This window comes from Olea europaea, chromosome 13 (genome assembly GCF_002742605.1).
Source record: "Olea europaea var. sylvestris chromosome 13, O_europaea_v1, whole genome shotgun sequence".
In the NCBI taxonomy this organism is placed as follows: Eukaryota; Viridiplantae; Streptophyta; class Magnoliopsida; order Lamiales; family Oleaceae; genus Olea; species Olea europaea.
Genome location: NC_036249.1, coordinates 9,817,573 through 9,839,614, shown reverse-complemented (window position 1 = coordinate 9,839,614; position 22,042 = coordinate 9,817,573). Strand labels below are relative to the sequence as shown.

The 22,042-nt window shown below is 31.3% G+C and overlaps 1 protein-coding gene across 3 annotated transcripts; it reads left to right on the top strand.

Moving 5' to 3' along the window:
* Positions 1–14,471: 14,471 nt before the first annotated feature.
* Positions 14,472–18,881, top strand: LOC111407544 (scarecrow-like protein 14). Of its 3 annotated transcripts, none has more exons than XM_023037105.1 (3): positions 14,472–14,604; positions 15,693–18,032; positions 18,499–18,881. In XM_023037105.1, the coding sequence occupies exon 2, from the start codon at positions 15,714–15,716 to the stop codon at positions 17,964–17,966; it is 2,253 nt and encodes a 750-aa protein (XP_022892873.1). In that variant the 5' UTR covers positions 14,472–14,604; positions 15,693–15,713; the 3' UTR covers positions 17,967–18,032; positions 18,499–18,881. The 3 variants fall into 3 exon arrangements, with proteins under 3 accessions (XP_022892873.1, XP_022892872.1, XP_022892874.1); XM_023037104.1 differs by having other exon boundaries at positions 18,468–18,881; XM_023037106.1 differs by lacking the exon at positions 14,472–14,604 and adding an exon at positions 14,654–14,757 and having other exon boundaries at positions 18,468–18,881.
* Positions 18,882–22,042: the final 3,161 nt, after the last annotated feature.

Here is a 22,042-nt window from a genome sequence, read left to right as displayed (position 1 = left end):
AATAGAGAGTGAGTTAAACACACTCTCTACTCTAAAAAGTTTAAATAGAGAGTCTCTTGGAACTCATTTTTAAGCATCGACTCTCCAAAATATAAAGTATTTTGTGTTTAAAGAGTCTCTTAAAGATACTCCAAGTTCTTTAAAATAAAGAACATTTTGTATTTAGAGGGTTTAGAGATGCTCCAAATATATGTTTCTTTCTGTAGGAAAAAATATTAGAATTTAAAGAAAAAGATCACGAAAACAGTAAACATACATACACATACACAAATTACTCATGTTATAAATACTTAAGCAAACTACATACCCAAATCGAAAAGGAAAAGTCTGTCATCTCGATGCCTTTAGGGTTTTGCCAACTTCTTGTAACAAAAGAACATTACAAACTACAAAGGGACCCTATGCTCAATCTTTGCTATTTTTCTTTTTCTCATTTCTCTTTTATAGCCAAGGGACAATGTCACTCTTGGTTTTAGTAGTTGCGACTATATCATACTCGAGTACACTTGGCATATATATAGTCATTTATTTTAAATGTTGACTATCATCTCGAATGTAACATAGCTCATCCATGTATTAGTTTGAAAATTCAATTATTTAAGTTGGCCTTGGTATGATTATGTGGCCACCAAGTGTCTTCGAAGAACAAAAGGTCGTATCTTTTTTTACTCATTGTCAAAAGTTGGCTCCCATACAATATACAGACTCTAATTTTCAGTCGAACTAGAACTATACAAAGTCTATGTCGGATCCATGTTCATACTCGATGGCGGAGCTATGATCTAGAGGAGTATTAAGCAATCATATATTGCTAATTTCACCATGAAGGTAGAATATGTGGTAGCTTGTGAAGCAACCAAATACACCTTCTAGATAAAATTTATATATAAAAAAATAAATAAATCTTTTACAATTTAGCGATGTTACCTGCATCACCACAAGCTATGATAACAATAGGGCAGTGAATATTAATAAAAAAAAAAGAAAAGAAAAAGGGGTCATCAATGAGGAAAAATAGAGCAGAAATATCTTCCCTTAAAAGAAATAATACATCGTGGGATGTAACGTTCTACACATTTGTCCGCGACTGACTGAGAATGATGTACGGTGAGAATTAAAGAAAGTAGTCATTTGTGAATTGGTTGATCACAGTCATCACACACATAACATTATAAATCTAAATTAGTTTTTAAAATGAAGCAAAGTCAAAGAGGGAGATTGTTGGAAAAATACGTCATATTTTTACAAACTTCAGTCATTGGCTGGCTTAATATTTCTGTTAATTTTTAATATCAAATTAATTGTAAAAATATACAAGTACTATTCACTTTTTCAATACCTATTTCTATTTATTTATCAATTAAACTATTTATAAATTCTTTCAATGGAATATAAGAATTTATGGGGGTTTATTCTCCATTTAAAACGTGTTATGTTGTTATCAAAAAGTAGTATAAAAATGTACCCACTAATTAATTTATTGCGCTTAAATAAAAAAGAAATAGCATTACTCTGAATTTATTCCCAAGGTGAGGGTACGATGCCTATCGATATCACAAAAGATGCAAAATCGGATCCACAAGAGGGTATTAACACACCCAAGGCAAAGAAGAAAAAGTGTAAAATTTACCTATTTTGTAAGTGTTTGAACCCACACTTTTGTAAAGATAATTATGCACACAATTTTGGATCCCACAGTTTATGAGTCAATAAACGTGAGATCATATTTATTGTATCTTGTATGCCAAATGACTCCACAACTTATAAGTTAGGTGCTTATTTTGCCAAACATGCTAACAATAAGGGGGCACAATATTATCTTTGGACCACTTTTATGTACAAGTCAATCATCAAGAAAAGAAATATTTGAAATGTAATAATAATATGGAATTAATTTTTTTTATATTGGGAGTTCAATATGCACATTTCCTATTAATGACAAGAATTTTCTTACTGAGTTACAACTTACCATGGTTGAACTGATACTAGAATTGTTTATGAATTTAAAGCGAGTTCTAAGACGTGAGAGAAAGTGAACCAAGTACACACACCACCCAAACAAAACAAAAAAAAAAAAAAAAGAAAAACCAATTGTTTACGTAAAATAAGGTAGACACGTCTCAATCTACTTCATGAATTTGATCCACAATAAAGACCAATTTTTGAGTTAACCTAACATGAGTTTTTGACAAAAGAGAAAAGTGGACAAGGAAAACCCACCAAAAACAAAACAAAACAAAAAACAAAGACAATTGTTTACGTAAAATAAGGTAGACACGTCTCAATCGACTTCATGAATTTGATCCACAGTAAAGGCCAGTTTCTGAGTTAACCTATTTTTATGATAAACTACTCATTACGAGTGCTGATTTAATCTTATTATGTTTTTATAACTTGTAATTATCTAAAATGGCTTGTAATAAATACTTTTTAATGATGATTAGAAAATCGCTATCAACTATTGTATAAAGAGCACATATCAAACAAAAAATGTAATTAATTGGATCCATAGATATCAAGACAACACCAGTAATTCTTTCATAATTAAGTTAGGAAAACCCCAAAAATATATCACTCTTAGTCCTTGTTTGGGCTCTATTTTAATTGTAATGCATGTTTGTCTTTCTTTATTTTCATCCACACGATTTTTAATAAAATAATATTACACGTAAACCCAAAATTTTTTCTTACCTTTTAACCACACAATCTACAAAATATATATATATATTAGAAAATACATTTTCCCTATTTTATCAAAAATTCATTTTTTTTTTTTTGAAACTCATTTTCAACCACACATTTTATAATAAAATAATTTTACATGTAAATAAAAAAAATCTTATTTTTTAATCACATAATCTCCGGAAGATACTATTCCAAAATATATATTTTTTTCCCTCAAAATGGGACTAAAACAATGGCTAAATACATAGTTTGAAGATGTTCTGCAGTTTAAATTTAGGGATAATTGCAACCGAGATACCAAAATTTTCAAATAGTTGCAAACTTTTTCCTAACCTTTCAATTATTGCAGTCGTCGCCCAAACATTTTAAATCATAACAACTGAGGCCCCAGTGGACGGTTTCCATCCAATCTGTCATTAGTTGACCCAAAAAATTAATTTTGACCGTATTTTACTCAATTTTATAAGGGCAATATACTAATTTAATATTTTTTTTTCATAAAATAATTAAAAACTTAAATTAAAAAAAAAAAAGAAGGAAAAAATAAAAGAAAAAAGGAAAAACCATCTTCTTCTTCCTCACCTCACCCTACACCCACTCCCAACCCCATAACCTAGAACCAGAAATCTGCCATATCAATGAATAAAGAATACATAAATAGCATAACAAGTTGAATGAATCCAAACCCACCATTAGCTCAACCAACAGCAAACCCGACCCGAAAACATAGGGGCCCCATTACGAGTCAAGAGAAGATGGACCTGAAGGATGCCACAATAGATTTTCGACATCAGATTGGGAGGATGCAGGTCTTCTCGTATTATGGGAAGGAGTGGAAGGATAGAAAAAGTTGAGAAAAAGCATAAAAAAAAAAAAAAAAAAAAAGAAACCGGGCAAGATTAAAAAACTTTCATGTGCGGTGAAGTAATTAAAAATGGATTGAATTCTGTGGCTTTTGTGATTTAAATATATTGGAAAAGAGAAAACGGTTTGATGACAAGCTTGAAGTTATTCCTTACGCCGTGGTAGTGGCGGTGGCAATGGCAGTGGTGGTACTGACGATAGTATGGCGAATTTCTGATTTTGGGTCGACGGATTGGATGTGGGTGTGGGGCTAGGGGTGGGGGTGAAGTAGAATGTAGTTTTTTTTTTTTTTTTACCTTTTATTTTTTTCCTTCATTTTTTATTTAAGTTTTTAATTATTTTATGGAAAAATATTAAATTACTATTTTGCACTCATAAAATTGAATAAAATGTGATCAAAATTAATTTTTTGGGTCAACTAACGAAAATTGGATATAAAACTGTTCATTGGGCCTTAGCTACTCTGAGGTGACAATTGTAACGATTGAAATATTGAGAGAAAGTCTGTCATGTTTAAGTTTGGGGTCTCGACTGCAATTATCCCTTAAATTTATTTTGAGTCAAAATAAGCCAAAACGGGTTTGCTGACAAAACTTCAGAATCATGCATGTGTGAAATCTGTGAGATTTTATTCTCTTTAGAAGTAACATCAATGTGTACTCCAAATACTTAGCCCCTGTTTTATTTGCATTCTTTCACCACAAAAATAAAAAATATGATCATTATTCATCACATCAAGTCATCATATTTGACTTTTTATCTATTGTGTGAATCTCTTAATAACTATATTTTTTATTTTCATTTTTACAAAAATGGACACCAAACGGAGATAATTTATTTGTGTATATTAATAAAAATTTGAATAATGCTCCTTGCAATGACAGGAATGGATGTGACAGTGTGATATGATAGACAATGGTTGAGTGTTGTATTTTTTTCAAATCGTTCAATCTTCCCAATATGCGAGTGGTCGTTCTTCAAAAAAAGGACGAAAACCCTAATACATCATTACGAAATCGTAAGCTAAACCCAAAATGTTTGCTACATTTCCGAAAGGTACTTATGGTCCCAAAAACGGACACTGTCAGCAAAAGTTATGTTCAGTTCTTTGAACTTAGTCAGTCCGAATATGCAGGTATACGTTGCTCAAAAAATGGTTAAAATCCCTCATACGTCACGACGAAGTGGTGAGTTCAATCCAAAAGGGTCGCTAAATTTGATTCTCAGTTCAAGCTACAAAATTAATTCAAGAATTACTCTTTTATAATAAATGAACAACCATAAAGTAATTTATATGTATTTACCAATGTTTTAAAACTCAATCCTGGTATTGAATCGGAAAAGAGAAATGGTCGGCAGGTTCAACCGATGTCTAATTGGGGTCAAATCAAAGGTAATAAATAAATATTTATAAATATTTTAATTTTATTTTGACAACAATATATAATTAAATTTCACACCACCAATTCAAAATAAATACAAATATGTAAAATATTTTTTTTAATATAAAACTTATTAGTTTTTAATTTGTTGAATCACTTAAAAACTTATTCCAATTTTACTAAATAATTTGTAAGATTAAAAATAATTTTTTTTTGGCAATCTATAGGAATTGGATAATTTGATTTTGTAATCATGCACAATGTCGCCGCAAATAATATTGAATATATGTATTTTATTGGAGTCAATCCCACATTAGAAGGGTATCAATTATAGAATTGAAGAAATTGATATAAAAGATCCATATAGTGAGAAAAAAAAAGGGTAAATGGGTTGCCAATCTCCTAGGTAACCTTTTTATTATATAATATTTTTAAAAAATATATATGTTTTGGGAACCGGACATATCGTTAAAATCGTCACAGGTTCCCAGTTCGTTTTCTAGTCAGTTGATGGATTTTTAATTAAATGGTTAATTTATTATAATCGAGCCGAATTTTGGTCCAATTCTTATTTTTTTTAGTTGAACCAATCGATCCGATTTTAATAACTTTGGTATTTACGTGAATTAATAGTTCTTCAAAATAATCAAACTCTTTTACCATTTGAAACAGAAAAGTACATGAAATGAAAATAAAAAATAAAATACGACGCTCTACAATTTGCAATTATTTTATGAATCATAAAAAATACCTAGTTCAAATGACCAAATCGAGATAGAATCGACTGGTTTTCGTCAAGTCAATTCTATTTAATCATTGCACGTGGAACGTTTTGATTGCATGAATGAATTTCCTATAATAATCAATTGCGGTTTTCATTACAATGAGATTGTGACCATCCCTAATTCCATGATATATTTTAAATTTTAAGTATATGTTATAGGTTAGAGAAGACGAGAAAATAATATATTGTCAAATCAACTTTTATATGTTTTATTTGGAATCAAGATTCTATACTTATAGGAAAAAATTAAGGTTGCACGGAATATAATAGTTACAATAACTAGTGTTGTAGGGATATAATTTTTATTCAGTAATAAATGTATACCTTACAAAACTCTCCCTTAAATAACTCATTACATAATATGTGCCTCGTGAAAACATTGTTTTATAAAATCCAGTAAAACAAAAATATTAAACGAAGAATAAAGAGTACAGCTACTTCCTTTGAAATTGATCATTGAAATTTTTTTAGTCAACGCATTGGTATCATGTGTATCAATTTTTTTAATATAGATGTCAAGAATTTTTTTCTGAAAAAGTCAGCCATATTATCACTTAAGCAAATTTATTGAACATCAATATCATCAGTCTTTTGAACTTGTGTGTATAATAGAATTTTGGAGAAATATATTTTGTCATGTCTCCTTTAGAATAGCCTCATTTAAGTTGTACAATACAAATTGCATTATCTTCATATAATATTATTAGACTATTTTTTTGTTGAAACTAATTCATATGATATTTGAATCAGATGAGTCATATTCCACGAGCATACATATTCTCTACATACTTCATAGATTGCATTGGTTTTAGTAAGATTGCATTGGTTTTAGAATGACTTGAAGATATTGTCGCCAAGATTTTCTTCATGAATATTCACAATATAGTTGTTCCATTGCATGTAAACATATATGCTATTTGTGATTTAGCTTTATGTCTATCAGAGAGATAATATGCATTTGCATATCCTACTAAAAAAGATTATATTTTTTCAGAATAAAATAATACCATATCAATGGTATATCTTAGGTAACGAAAAATGTGCTTAAAGTCATTTCAATATCTTTGAATTGGTTTAAAGTTATATCTCGTAATAAAATTTACAATAAAAGTTATATTTGGTCTAGTATAATTTGCAAGATATTCGGATACTCTAATTGCATTATGATATGGTATTTCAAGATTTTAAAAAACAACACATTTTCTTCATTTTAAATTTGACCAATTGGATCTTTTTCATATCAAGTGATCAAATACTCATAGGTGATGTTAATTGATGTGACTTACCCATATAGCTCATGCTCAATAAATATTAAAATCAAGATTTAATAAAAATCAAAATCAACAATTAAGTTTAACCACACATTGCATTGGACCCCCAACTTTCAATCATACATTTCATCTATTTTTATTAAAATCTACAAAAAAAAAATTTTATTTTAATACTCATCAAACATGGGCATAAAAACATTTTAAAATGTACTCTCTATATGAATATTGATTAACAAATAATTCTTCTTGAAAATATTCATTCTACAACACAAGACAAAATTATATTTTTCCCAAACGTTTTTATATAAAATTCATTTTTAAATAATTTGCAGTTTTGTAACTTATTTAGAGATTTCAATTAGATTTAAATTATCAACATAAATTGTCATAATTGCAAATCCTGTACTTTTTTTTTCACATTTTTATAATCTTCATTCAACAAATATTCGTTAAGACAATTATACAACATGCGTCCAAATCGTTTCAATCCATATAATGATATTGTAATTTGATTGATAACATAATTCTGGAGCATGTGTTATTTGTTTCTAACATAGTAAGTCCTTTTGAGGACTTTTTTTTGTGTGCCACTATCAAGGGAACAATATAGATAGGCATTTATCACATCCATAAGCTACATGTTGAATCTTTGATATGCAATCAAATTAATTAAACACCTAAATGCGATGATCTCCATTACAGGAGAATATATTTCCTCATAACTAGTTTTAGGTCTTTGTAAGAAATATTGAGCTTCGAGTCGGAATTTGAATCTTATAATTTTATAATTTTCATTTCTTTTACAAAAATTCACATTTATGTTGCCCAAATATTTATATGTTGACACCCTTTAACAAACTGTAGTTCATGATCATCATTTTGCATAATTTCAAGAGACACTTTAAAGGTGAAATTTTTGTCATTTATTAAAATCTTATTACTTTCGGACATTTGTGGTGGTGCGGGAACCATATCATCAATAAGTAATTGATTAATCTTTTTTATTATTGTTTTTTCTAAAGTTTTTGGTTTATTTTTGTTTTGTACTTTTTTTCTTTCAAGTTATATAGCGTATAGCATCAATTGGTTAACCACATTTTGACGTATTTGAGATTCATATGCTATTTTAGATTGTCCTACAAGGATATTAATTTTTGTTAATTGTAAATATAACTTTGTTAATTTTCTTATCTCACAAATATATAAGGTAATTTATTTGCACTCTTTGCAAGTGAATGTTTTTTTTTTCAACATCTTACTTGCATTGATTGCAACTGGAATCAAAGCGAGATAAAATTATTTCATTCTAAAAAATTTACCTTATTTTTCAAGATGTAATCTTGGCCCTTCGAGGTTGGGAAGTCAGCTAATCAAAATAACAGTCTACAAAGCATGCAATAAATAAACCGCCCATTAAAAGTTCAAAGTACCTAATAATGGATGATGAATCAAAACTTACATAAATTTGAAGTCTTTGTTGGAGACCTATTTTAGTATGTTGTAGGTAAAATTGGGACATGAACAGCATAATTGAAAACTCGTAGGTAGGAAATATTGGGTTTGTGACAAAATGAAAGTTGTAAATGTGAATATTGATAATAAGCAGTTTGTTTTACACGTATCAATAATGCAGCATGTAATATATTATAACCCTAACCAAAAGCTAGGAATTTTGTTTTCATGAGTAAGGATCAACCAATTGGTTGTAGACATTTGATAAATGACTCTACTAACCCACTTTGTATATTAACATGAGCAACTGAATGTTCAATGACTATAATGACCTGGGACTCATGCCCAGTTGTTCTCTTGGGTATTGTCCACTATAAAAGAGTATGAGTCCATTCTATCTCTTATGACATTTCTGTCGTATCCTTATGATACAAACTCACAACCTTTCTTTTCAGAGATTTTAAGTTGAATTTTGGTACTAATTGGACAAAAACTCTCTTGAGTAGGGCTGAGCCAAAACTCCCGAACCGAACCTAACGATTCTTTTCAAATTAAATATTCGAATGACTATCTAAATCGAAAATCGACGGGTACGGTTCGATTCTTGGTTTTAAACCAAAACCAAGAACCGAATAAAAATCAAATTTGCCTAATTTTTTGATATTGGATAAATCAAATTATTTTAATTCTTAATAAACAAATTAGCTAATTAGGTGATTGATTGATACTTCATCTCTCAAGCCCTAGCCTAGCTAGTTTGAACCAACCCAACCAATTTCTAAATCCAAATTTTTGATCCAATTGATGATTAAATTAAATAGCTGGTAAGTATTATTAGTAATACTTAAAAATATTTTATCTCTATGACTTCTAATTCAAGAATTTTTTTATGTAGACTTGAAAACTAAAACAAATGAATTATTGATATGGATCGTCAATATTTTAGTATTAGTATCTACTTTTTGGTATTTGTATATGTTAGTAAATTAATCTTATTGGACAACTTGTTATTTATATGTTTTTGAATTGGACTTTTTTAATTTGTAAAAGCTATGATTGAATATGTTATTAGCTGTATTTATGTAGTGTTGTTATAAATATTTAAAATGTAATTATGGTATGGAACTGAATCGAACTCGAACGGTTTCATAATTATATTAGATCCGACGATTTCACTTACTAAATACCCAAAAAAAAATTTCATTCGGTTCGATTTTAAAGAGAACTAAAACAAATCGGACCATGCCCAGCTCTATTGTTGAAGGAAATATTATGGGTTCGATTTTTGAGGATACAATAGAAAGCCGTGAAAGGTAAAATGAGATTAAGCTCTCCCAAAGCAAACAATAAGGAAGAGAATGACTGTACATCGCCATTACAAAAATGCATGTTGATTAGTAAAGTCCCATCCTCTTACATACTGTCTACTCTCGGAAGGCCTAATCCATCTTACCCTTCACAAATTTATATCGTATCTCCCAGGGTTCAAACTCAAGATCTTTGCCTTATGAGAGACTTATGTTGAATTCTGCTACCAATTGGTACTAAGACCGTTCTGAAAGGGCATGTGTCCTCTTGTCTCATTATGAATTTATATAGAGTCCCCTAGAATTCAAACCCAAGACAGAAAATCTGTGAAAGGGTAAAAAGGCAGATGCCTTTCTAGAGCGGACAATATATATGATATAACATCTTGGACACAAGGCTTGCATTGCTACAAAAAATGCAACCAGAACCTTATGCCCAGTCGTTCGCTTACGTATTGTGCACTTTGAGATGAAAATTGTCCTCTTACTTTTCACGACTTTTATCGTATCCCCATGGTTTGAATGATATAATGACTTAGGCATGAGACCCAAATCATTACTAACTCGTTGAAATCGACCAATACGGACTAACCCAACCGATTTGGGTCGACTTTTGTTGATTTTTTTGTAGGTTTGGGTTTTGCGTTAATTGGTTAGGTCAAGTTGGGTCGGGTCATGGGTTAACCCAAGAAAATCAATTTAACTTGCCTAACCCAAATCGCATAGTTAAGACAAAAAAAAAAAAAAACAAAAGAAATAAAAATGAAACTCTCGCAGGACAGCACACACACAAACCCAAAAATGAAATGTCAGCTCAAGCTACAAAATATTAAATAAAAATGATTTGATTCTAAGTTCAAGCTACAAAAATATATTTTTCTCCCTCTTCTTTGCAACCTCAGAATTCTTAATAAAATAATAGTATAAGCAAATTTAAAACTTTTCTTTATTTTTAATAACCATACATTCTCCCTCAATCAACAATTTCAAAATCCATTTTTCCAATTTAATGGGGCTCAAACAAGTTCTTAAAAAAGTTAATCGATATTATCGAGCACATCGCCTCTGATCAAATGATCAATATTATCATTTGGATAACAAAAAATTGAAATATCCAAGAGAGTCACATCAACTGGACTCTCAAAATGAGTAAAGTTTGTCTCCATTTTTTCCTCTCTTTTTTTTTAATTGATTTTTGGTACAAATCAACAAGATGTTTTATCGTAGGATGGGTACATGTCCTATGTCATTTCATTCCATATTTGAAATAACTTTCTTCCTTCTCCTTTTTGGATGACTTGTTTTCATTTGCTTCGATCTTTTTAAAATTGTTGCCTTGTTGTTGGTAGTTTAGTTGATTGTTTCGTCCATATTCTCTTTTGTTTCCGAGTCCACATTTGTGTTTGTTTATTGATATTACATTTTCTTCGAAAAGTTACAGAATTAGACGTAACCCATAATTTTTTATCAACAATTTATCGTTTTGTTCAACTACAAGTTGGCAAGAAATGAATTTTCAGTATTTTTTAATATCACGCATAGAATATTACTGCTATAGGAGCATATTTGAATCATGAAAGATGGGGAATGTTTTTTACGACATATACTCTGCAATGATTTTTTCTTCACACACAGTTAATATACAATAGTTCAGAGTTGTACTCGTTAATAGTTTTCAAATCTTGCAAATGAAGGTGTGTTTATTCATTGCGGGTTTTGGGGAGGACTGCACTCATCTGATGATCAATTCTTTCAATCAAGTTTTTCCTAAGAACATGTGGATTCTTTATGATGAGGTATTCAATTTTTAATCTATCGTGAAGATGATGAAAAAGGACTTGTTTCCTTCTTTTGTTATCACATCCAAACATTTTGAGATCAGATAAATCTTGATATTGAGATTCCATGATTAATATTTTTTGCCAAATAACTCTAGTGCAATTAATTCAAATATTACTGTTCACCATAACTACACAATCACACAAAAGAAATAATTAACTTCCTATATGACCAACTATGATTTAATAATATAAGATCAATTGTCCACATTGACATGAGTTGTATGTTTTCCGTTAAGGTTAAATTCAAGTTTATAAATTTCATATTTTTTGAAACATGTGCTATTTTAAAAACACGATAAATACAATTATTATCTTTTTTTAAATGATATTATGCCCTCATTTGTTTTCCATTATTTGCCTATTAAAATGAATAATATGACCGTTATCCATCACATCAAGCCACTATATTTTACTTTCTATCTCTTATTTTGGGCTCGTAACGACTATATTTTTCATTCTCATTTTTACATTAATGTATACTAAACGGGACCTATATTTTATTATTATTTTTCAGCTTTTTCAAAAGCAATAGATCTATTATTATTTTATTTTTTTTGAAATATTGAAATTGTAAGGTGTGCTCTCCAGTAGTAAGTAATACTTTTTAAAATACAAATAAAATTGTGTTATTTTAAGAGAAATTACAAATTACTATTTAAAAATATTAACTATTCAAGAGCATGTAGAATACATGGGCTTCTGTAGGAGTGACGACGTGATATATTATCACCTCTGTCAAATTCTTTTATGATACAAAGATGAATTAAAATAAAAAATTCTTTTGGAATATAGATGAAATAATGTTGCCCTTTTCTTTTCTTCTACTATACTAAACCAAATATGAGCCTTTGTTTGGTTTAGATAAAAATTTCTCCCTCCATCCTATTTTATATGGACTAACTTTCCTTTTTTGTTTCAAATCATAGTCCTGTTTATTTATTGATATGTGTTTATATCGTTTGTTTACTAATATACTTTTTATTTAATTTATCTAATTATAATTATTTTTTTCTACCTAATTTTGAAATTGTACAGATTTTAATTTACCTACTAATTGGAATCATCCAAATACTAGTTTTCTAAGGGAGTAAAGTTGTTGACAATTAAGAGGGTGTTTGTGACTCATTTTCATGTGAAAATGCATTTTAGAATGGTAAAATAATGGGAAATGTGAGGTTAAAAGATGAAGAAAAGTTTTTGATTTACGTGTAATATTATTTTAATAAAGAATGTATGGTTGAAAAGAAGAGAGAGAAAAATATATTTTGAATAAAATGGACAAACGGGATCTAAATAAGGGTAAATTAAAAAAGTTCTTTACAAAAATTGGTTTTTCAATAACATCAAATAAAATTTCTTAATCTGTGTGAAAAATAAAATCAGCAAATATAAATGGGATGGAGGGAGTAATTTTTTTTTTTTTTTTTTTTACTAAATTTTTTTAAAAGTTGATGAATGTTTTTGAAAATTTGTGGATCCTACAAAATATGTTTTAAAAATAAGTTCTCATTTAAACCTAATTTTTTTTTATCAAAATGCATTCTTCAATGGTGATTTAATCTTATATTAACTACCCGTTTTTTAATAAAAATAATATTACATGCAAATAAAAAAATTCTTATTTTTTTAATTATACATTCTCCATCATAATACTATTGTAAAATGTTTTTTTTTTTTTGAAAAAAAAAATAAAGCTCAAACAAGGGCTAAATGTTAATTTTGACTTAAATTTTTTTTTATTTATTTTTAATAATTGAAATGGCACCAGTCAAAAAGTCAAAAGTATAAGTAAATTGTCTTTCATCAAACAGCAAACGCACCACTAAGATAGCACCACTCCACTAAGATAGATGTAGAAAAGGTGACAACCCTACTCTTATGGGTAAAGAATAATAATATAAGGGATAATTGCATTAGTGGTCTCAAACCTTTTCATTTTTCATTTACTTTATCTTAACATTCACTTTATACTATCCACGGTCCCAAACCTTTTAAAAATTAGCATCTAGAGTTCAAATGGATTATTTTTACCACCCAATTAATTTGACTTTGACCAATTATCTTGCTAGTTGCTATTATTTCTATTGTTGAAGCTACTACAAGAGAAGAAATTGCTACTGTCGCTGCTCGGCGTCTTCCATTTTTCTCTGTTCTTTGAGTTTATGGTGGATCAATCAGGATTCAAGGGTGTGGTAGAAGAAATGAATGTGAAGGAGTTATAGAGACGTGCTTGCTGGTCCGTTGAAGTCCCTTCCATGGGTTTAGGATGATCGATTGGTTTGGGCAAGGGGAGTTGTGGTTGTGATGTGAGTGGGGGATGGCTGGATGGGTGAGGGGACAATTTTCTAGTTTTGATTAGGAGCCCGTTTGGTAGTGATTTTTCAATTCAAAAAATTGATTTTTTGACCGTTATTTTATTATTGAAGTCATTATGTTTGACTTCTTCTATCACAGGTGGCCCAAACTTTTCTCCTAACGGTTAAAAATAACAATTCTCAAAATCATTACCAAACATAGCCTGATTGGGGTGGGGTGGGGGTGGGTGAGATGATGGGTTCATATGTGTTTTTATTTTTTTAGTTTTTCTTTAATTTAATTTTTTTTACCTTGTTTTATGTATTTTTAATGAAAAGTAACCATTTTACTTATTTTGAAATTGGTTAAAGTCAAATTTATTTGGTCAACTAATGGTCAAACTAATGAAAATCTTCCATTTGAACTGCAGATGCTAATTTTTAAAGGATTTGGAATTTGATTGGCACAAAGTGAAGGTTAACGTAAAATTTGTGAAAAAGCAAATGGTTTGGGACTGCTGTTGCAATTATCGCACAAGATAATTATTTGAATTCTTTTTCTTTACTTAACAGTATATTATTTGGCTGCTTCGTCGAATCTTCTTACTTTGGACGAAATGTCATCACCTTGGGGAGAGAGCTACTAGGGTTTTTATTTATATTTAGAGTTATCTATTTTGTAGAATCTTCCACCGTTCACTCCTTTTTTCGTTATTCAATTCAGGTACACATATAAACAAGGCAGAATAAAAATAAATTTTTTTCTTGGGAGTTTGATTTCGTACTTGTTTAGATGGCAGAATAAAAACAATTTTTTTGGATCTGTTATTTTATTTTATTTTTTTCCCCTTTGAGGTTTGATGTCGGACTTAAACAGGTTTCTTCCCCCCTCTTGTTCAAGAAAAATCAGTGGGTTATTTATATTTTTTACTTATTTTCCAGGAAATTTTCGGATCTTTGTCCTTGAGCGCTTTGTGGGTTCTTCTTCTGCTTGTTTTTTCTTCCTTGGTTTTGTTTGTTTGCGTTCTTGATGGTTTTAATTTTATTGATGTTTATATTAAATAAGAAATAAACTGTTGTTTCTAGGTAATTTTTAGAGCTATATTTTTCCCTGCTGATTTTTTTACTATGTTGTGTGATTTGAAGTTTTTTTCTTTTTTGGTAACTTGATTTGATCTTCAGCTTTTTTTTAATTAAATTAATGATTTTGTTAATGCTCATTGAATGAGCAATTCAATAAGAGAACTCGGATCGAATCCGTATATCAATAATACTGATTCGGTCCGAGCTCTTGGAATTGGAATAAGTTCAGCAGTGAAGTTTTGGACTTATTTTTCTGTCCGTTTATGTCTGAAACTCGGAACTAGAAATCGGAGTAATATATATACATATTTTTTTTTAAGGGGAAGAGGAGGGAGGAGAGGGGACATTAAAATGATTTTGTTGCATAAACTGATCATTGCAGGAGTGAAAATAATTTTCTAAAATCTTTGGGAGATGTGCGGTTGTGACTGCCCCAACTGGCTATTCCAATTATCTGCCATGCCCTATGTATATTTTATTTTCATATTTCTATTTTATTTGAGGAGTGGAAGATATACCACATTCCTTTTGGGCATCTGAAGTTCAGTTTGTTCCATGTAGGATTTTCGAAAGTTGGTTATTTTAAATTCTAACAGCGAGCATGCTTTTTAATTTTTATCATTACTTATGGTAGTTTATCAGGTTTCAAGTCTAGATATAATTTTATCGTGACTCATTTGTTGAATTAAGAATTTTCAGTTCGACTTATTCATATTTCATTTGATGCAGGGTTTTGAGGTGGTGATAGTTATGGATCCCCGATTCAGTGAAATGCACAATACTATGAATGGATTCAGATTTGATGATGAGACTGTCTTACCCATTTTTGGGCAATCTCATGACCAGGTTACTGGATATAAAGATGATGTTTCTTTAGACCTTAATATTGCAGATATCCCTTTCCTTTCATTTAGCCCGAGCCGTGAAAATTTCACTCCATCTTTGAGCGGAAGCACTGAGGTGGAATCTCCCGACGATCAAGATTCTGATCCAGTGCTAAAATATCTAAATCAGATACTTATTGAGGAGAACATGGATGATAAGCCGAGCATGTTCCATGATCCACTTGCTTTACAAGCTGCCGAGAAATCCTTATATGATGTCCTTGGCCAGAAGTACCCACCTTCACCGCTTCAACAATCTGATTACTTTAACCACAGTTCGGGAAGCCGAGGTACCTTTTTGGGGAGTTCCGGCGAGTACACAAATAGCAGTACTAATGGTGCTAATTTCATTGATCCACAGTGGGTTGTTGATCCAGGTGAGTTTAATTCATCAGTGGAACAGAGTCAGTTGCTGGATACTGCTTCCAAATCAATGAAAACTAGTTCGCAATGGTCATTTGGTTCCGTTAACAGCTTCAACGATGAAATCAACATCCAGGTAAGCTCTTTTGAAAATACCAGCGTAATTCCAAATATATTCAGCGATAGCGAGTCTATCTTGCAGTTCAAGAGAGGAATGGAAGAAGCTAGTAAATTCCTTCCCCCAAGTAATCAATTGATTATGGACTTGGATAAATACACTTTACCTCCAAAATCAGATGAAATGTCTCAAAGGGTCGCGGTCAAGGTAGAAAAGGATGAGATAGGTAACTTAACTAATGGCTCAAGGGGAAGGAAGCATCACCACCCAGAGGATGGTGATTTGGAAAATGTGGAGAGGAGCAGCAAGCAATCTGCAGTTTATGCAGAGGATTTGGAATTATCTGAAATGTTTGACAAATTTCTCCTTTGCGAACCCATGCAATGTAATGTTGATGCTAAATTGCCTAGCGGAGAGGAAAAGAACTTGTTGCGACCTGTACTCTCAAATGGGTCGAATGGCGGAAGAACTCGTGCTAGGAAGCAAGAGAGCAATAGTGAAGCTGTGGACCTGAGGACTCTTTTGATCAGCTGTGCACAGTCTATTGCTGCTGATGATCGTAGAACGGCATATGAACAATTGAAGCAGATTAGGCAGCATGCTTCTCCTACTGGTGATGCATATCAGAGGTTGGCATATGTATTTGCTTATGGTCTTGAGGCACGCTTTTCAGGCACTGGGACCCAGATTTATGCATCCCTTGCATCCAAGAAGATTACAGCTGTTGAGAAATTAAAAGCTTACCAGGTTTATCTTTTAGCCTGCCCATTCAAGAAGATATCAATTTTATTTGCAAATAAGATGATTGGGGAAGCAGCATCAGAAGCAACAACTCTGCATATTGTAGATTTTGGTATTCTTTATGGTTTCCAGTGGCCTATTCTCATTCAGCTGCTTTCAAGGAGATCTGGTGGGCCACCCAAGCTGCGGATCACCGGGATCGAGTTTCCACAACCTGGTTTTCGCCCAGCTGAAAGAGTAGAAGAGACTGGGCGCCGCTTGGCGAAGTACTGTGAACGGTTTGGTGTACCATTTGAGTATCAAGCCATAGCCACACAGAATTGGGAGACTATTAAAATTGAGGACCTGAAGATTACACATGGTGAGGTGCTTGCTGTGAACTGTCTCTTTCGATTTGGTAGATTGCTTGATGAGACTGTTGAAGCTGACTGTCCCAGGGATGTAGTTCTGAACTTAATTAGGAAAATGAATCCAACTATATTTCTGCATGCTGTTACCAGTGGATCATATAGTGCTCCATTCTTCATTACGCGTTTCAAGGAGGCCCTCTTTCACTACTCGGCATTGTTTGATATGTTGGATGCTACCCTACCTCGGGACAATCCACAAAGGATGAATTTTGAACAAGACTTTTATGGGCGCGAGATAATAAATGTTATTGCATGCGAGGGGGCAGGAAGGGTCGAGAGACCCGAGACACACAAGCAGTGGCAAGTCCGCACTATGAGAGCCGGATTCAAACCCCTTCCTTTGAATCGCGAGATTATGAAGAAATTAAGGAATAAAGTGATGGCAGGTTATCATAAAGATTTCCTGTTTGATGAAGATAGCAATTGGATGTTGCAGGGATGGAAGGGCAGGATTATTTGTGGTAGCTCGTGCTGGGTTCCTGCATAGGAAGCTGTCTTCATTTTTGAACTCAAAAACTAGGGTTACAAAAATAATTCAGTAGCAAGACTAGAGGTGATTTTTAAAAATTTTCAAGTAGCCTCTCTCTCTATCATGCTTGTCAACACTTACACACCCAAGCACAAGAATGCACAAAGGTGGCACAACACAACCCATATCCAGTTATTGGTATACATGTATGAATCTGTTTTCTGTTTGCTTGCGTATCTGTATGGAACATCTCCTGGCTGTTATATCATTTTATTCCTTACAGTAGCTATAGTTTTTAAGCCTGGGTGATGCAAAGTTAGAAGTGTATTTTAGGAGAAATAGAGTTTGATTTGGATTGAATTTGGACTAGATTATATATCATATTTTGACAAGGTTTTGGTTATCTGAAGTCCTCGAGTTTAAATGTTTTGCTCTGTAAAAGGGAAGCTAGGATTAGATTGAGATTGAACTGCCGAATTGATTGTTCCCTCATTCTCTCTTTTTTGTTCTCTCTTCCAGATAATCTAATGATTTGCCTGCCTACTTTCAGAAGACACTCGTGGAGTAGATGGATTTGTGAGATGCACTAATGTAACCAGATAATTGAGGTACCTTGGCAGCATTACATTTACGCAAATGTTGTGCTTCTGGTGATGTATGAAAAATCGTGTTCAAATGGTATGGATTATGGCCCTGAACCTACTTGCAGAGCAGGAAGTTAATATTTCTCTTCTTGAAAAAGGTATAAATCTACTATTAATACCGGCAGCATTTCTTGATTAGTTGGCTTACAAAATGCTGTGTTGTCTTAGTGCTTTGCTTTCTGAATTCTTGAATCGACTACGGATGTTACTATAGAGATCTGTTAGAATGTAGTTGTAAGCTTTTTCGACTATATACATAATAATGTGATTTTATCTGTATTATTCCCTGTTTTTTGGTTTGGTTTAAATTCCTCTTGGTGCTTGACTAATATAGCCTATAGTATGTTTTGCAATAAGTGTGTGCAAAGTAAAATTGATTCGCTTTTAAGCATAATTAAATATGCTCTGAAGTCTTTTCTCCATAAATTTGGGATTGGCTACATGAATCTCATTATCTTCATTAGTAGTACTACTGGAAGATGCGTGGAAACACCAGTTTTAACTATTTGCTTTCAGTTTTGCCATTTGAAATTCTATGTAGTCGTGTACCTTGATGTGTTATGCACAATTGCGTACGAAACATGTTCATAGAGAATTGGAAATCTGTTTCGGGAAGGGGGGAAATTTGTGTAAGTTCTGCTTTCTATCTTCTAAAAGTTTCTTCCCTATCACGTCTACACTAAGTTTTCTCTACATTAAGTTTTCTTTTTTGTTTCCTGGGATGCTACTAAGATTAGAAGTACCTGGCAAACATTTTAAGGCTAGTTTGGGAGTGCTTAAATTTGTGGTTTCATTGGGGTCCACAGAATGTGTTAAATAAAATGTTTGTTTGACCAATTTAATTTATAATTTAAATTTTGTCAAACGAGCACTTGTACAATTGCCAATAAAGCTTTAGGATGTGCTGTTTAGTTTTGGAAAGTTTCATTTTCGATTATTTATGTATTAGAGCTCACTTATCTTCATGTCTATGGAACATCTGTATCTATTCTAGACATTTCATATGGGATCATTTGTGCTGTACACAAGCTCATGTTTGGTTTAAATAAGATTTTAATTTAAGTAGAAGTCAAATAATCAATTATCCATATATTTCATTGGTCCCACGACCTCTCAACCACATATTTCAAATTTTAGTATCAAAATTTATTAAAAATTTTATTTTATTCCCCATCAAAGGGAGCAGCTCGATCGCTCGACTAGTGGGCTACTCAAGCAGAGCGTGCCAATGAGCTGAATTGGCTCGGCTTGGCTCGCCTCGTGGGCAAGCCCACGTGAGCAGGCTGGTCACTGAACTATTGGAAATAGTGGTTTGGTCCCCTTTTTAACTTCATAAATATTCTAAATCATTTTGCAACTTTCACATAACTACTCTTATTCTCTTCCACATTCAACAATCTACTGTATTCTACCTTCAATATTCTGATAAATTTAGAATATTACTCTCGTCCATACTCTTATTTACTTTATATACAAATTACAATGAATATTCACTATATAATATTTTATATGCTATCATTACAATTTACATTCCTACGTTTATCAAACTGTTCCATATTCATTTGTTATTTCATCTTCATTTATATTTTTATATTATCAATTCATGAAAAGTGGATTCACAATCTCTCGTTGAGGGCTTGTTCGGTGTTGGAGGTGAACTCCTATAACGCTGCAAAATCAATTTTACAATGAATTTGTTGGTATCAATGAGGTACCCATTCTCGAAAATATTTTGGATTTGGATGCTCACGGAAGTTGTAGTTCAATTGATTTGGTTGACATTGATGTTTTCTAAATGGAATAGGCGGAACTAAATATTTCCGATGCAAGAGTGAAGCAAAAGGGGGAAAAGGGACAAAATGTTGGGATCGCTTTTCTACAATACTTAGCAGGTGGATCTATTCAAAGGAAAAGGCTCGAATAGGAACGAGGAAATTCGTTATCGGTGCTGAGTTGTTTCTAGTAATAGCTAACAACCAATATTACGTTTCCTATGTAAAAGAATATTTTCAGCTAAGGTATGTTGGGTTAAGTAGAAATAATATAATATTTTTTTAATACAAAGAAATAATTAATTATTGATTTGCAAAAATATTGTGGTTTTATATCTTTAACTTCGATTTTATTGGAAGAGATTAATAAAAGTTGTTATATCGTTGCAATTGTGCACTACATAGATCCACTTTGTTGTAAACATAAAAAAAATTATTGCTTTTAAAATAATTGTTTTTTCAGAGAACGCCAACAATATATTTAATACTATTATGAGTATTATTAGAGAATCTCATTGCGACAGCAAAATTCAATCTTTTAAATTTGATAACGATGTGTTAATAAGTCAGTTGTTGATAAGTTGTGTAGGGTACTATAGCTTGATTTTGGTGGTTATTTATTTAATGTTTGTTGTGTGTGTCATATTTTTAATTTAATTGTACAAAATGGTTTGAAATATATTAAGAATGAAATTTAAAGAACTAGGGATAAATTAGAATATATTACGATTTCACCTATTAGAAAACAAGCATTCAAGGAATTTGTACTAAATTTGGAGCGATGGATACAAAAATATTTGTTAGTGATGTAGGACATAGATGGAACTTAATTTACTTATTATTGAAATCAAACGAAATATATGAACATTTAATAACTAAGTTTTATAATAATGGGCATATAAAAAACGAGGATGACATTATTTTGAATGAATTTAATTGAAAATAGCTTTTAAAATTTAAAAATTTTGACAAATTTTTATAACTCTACAAATATTTTATTCGAAGTGTACTATCCTACTAGTTTTATGATGTTTGAACGTTTTTATATCATTGCAAGGGCTTTTGATAAGTGAAAAAATGATTTGAATTTTAGTAAAATTTAGAGGAAATGTACGAATTATATGCACAATAACTAAGTGCAAATATTAGTTGGGCACCTTCTGCATCTACTTCTGTCGTTAATCTTGAAGAAGAGGCATTAACATGTATAGATATAAGTAGTAGGTTCTTCTAGTATATCTCTGCATGTAATCAAACATCGGATGCAAGTTCAAATCTATTGCCGGTTGAGTTAGTTGATTACTTTAATCATCATATGCCTAGTAATGCATTAATAAGAAAGAGCTCAAAAGAAATAATTGGTTAAAGAAAGTACGAATGATGATGGCCAATGATGTCTGTGATTCCACAATATTGGCTAACACCTTCGATTAACACTGTAATTTTGGAGTCTGCTTTTAATGAAGATAATGATTCTATTCGAGGTCAAGAGCCGACTGAAACAAATATTTTGGAAATATTAATGTACATCAACAATTGGTAAGATGCTTATTTTCAATTGCAAAATAAGTATGTCAACATTGTGTGTCGTCAAGCAAGTGATATTTAATTTAATCATATTAATAAAATTCGTTATTTAATAATATTATTTTTGATCTTTTTATAAAATTGTACATAT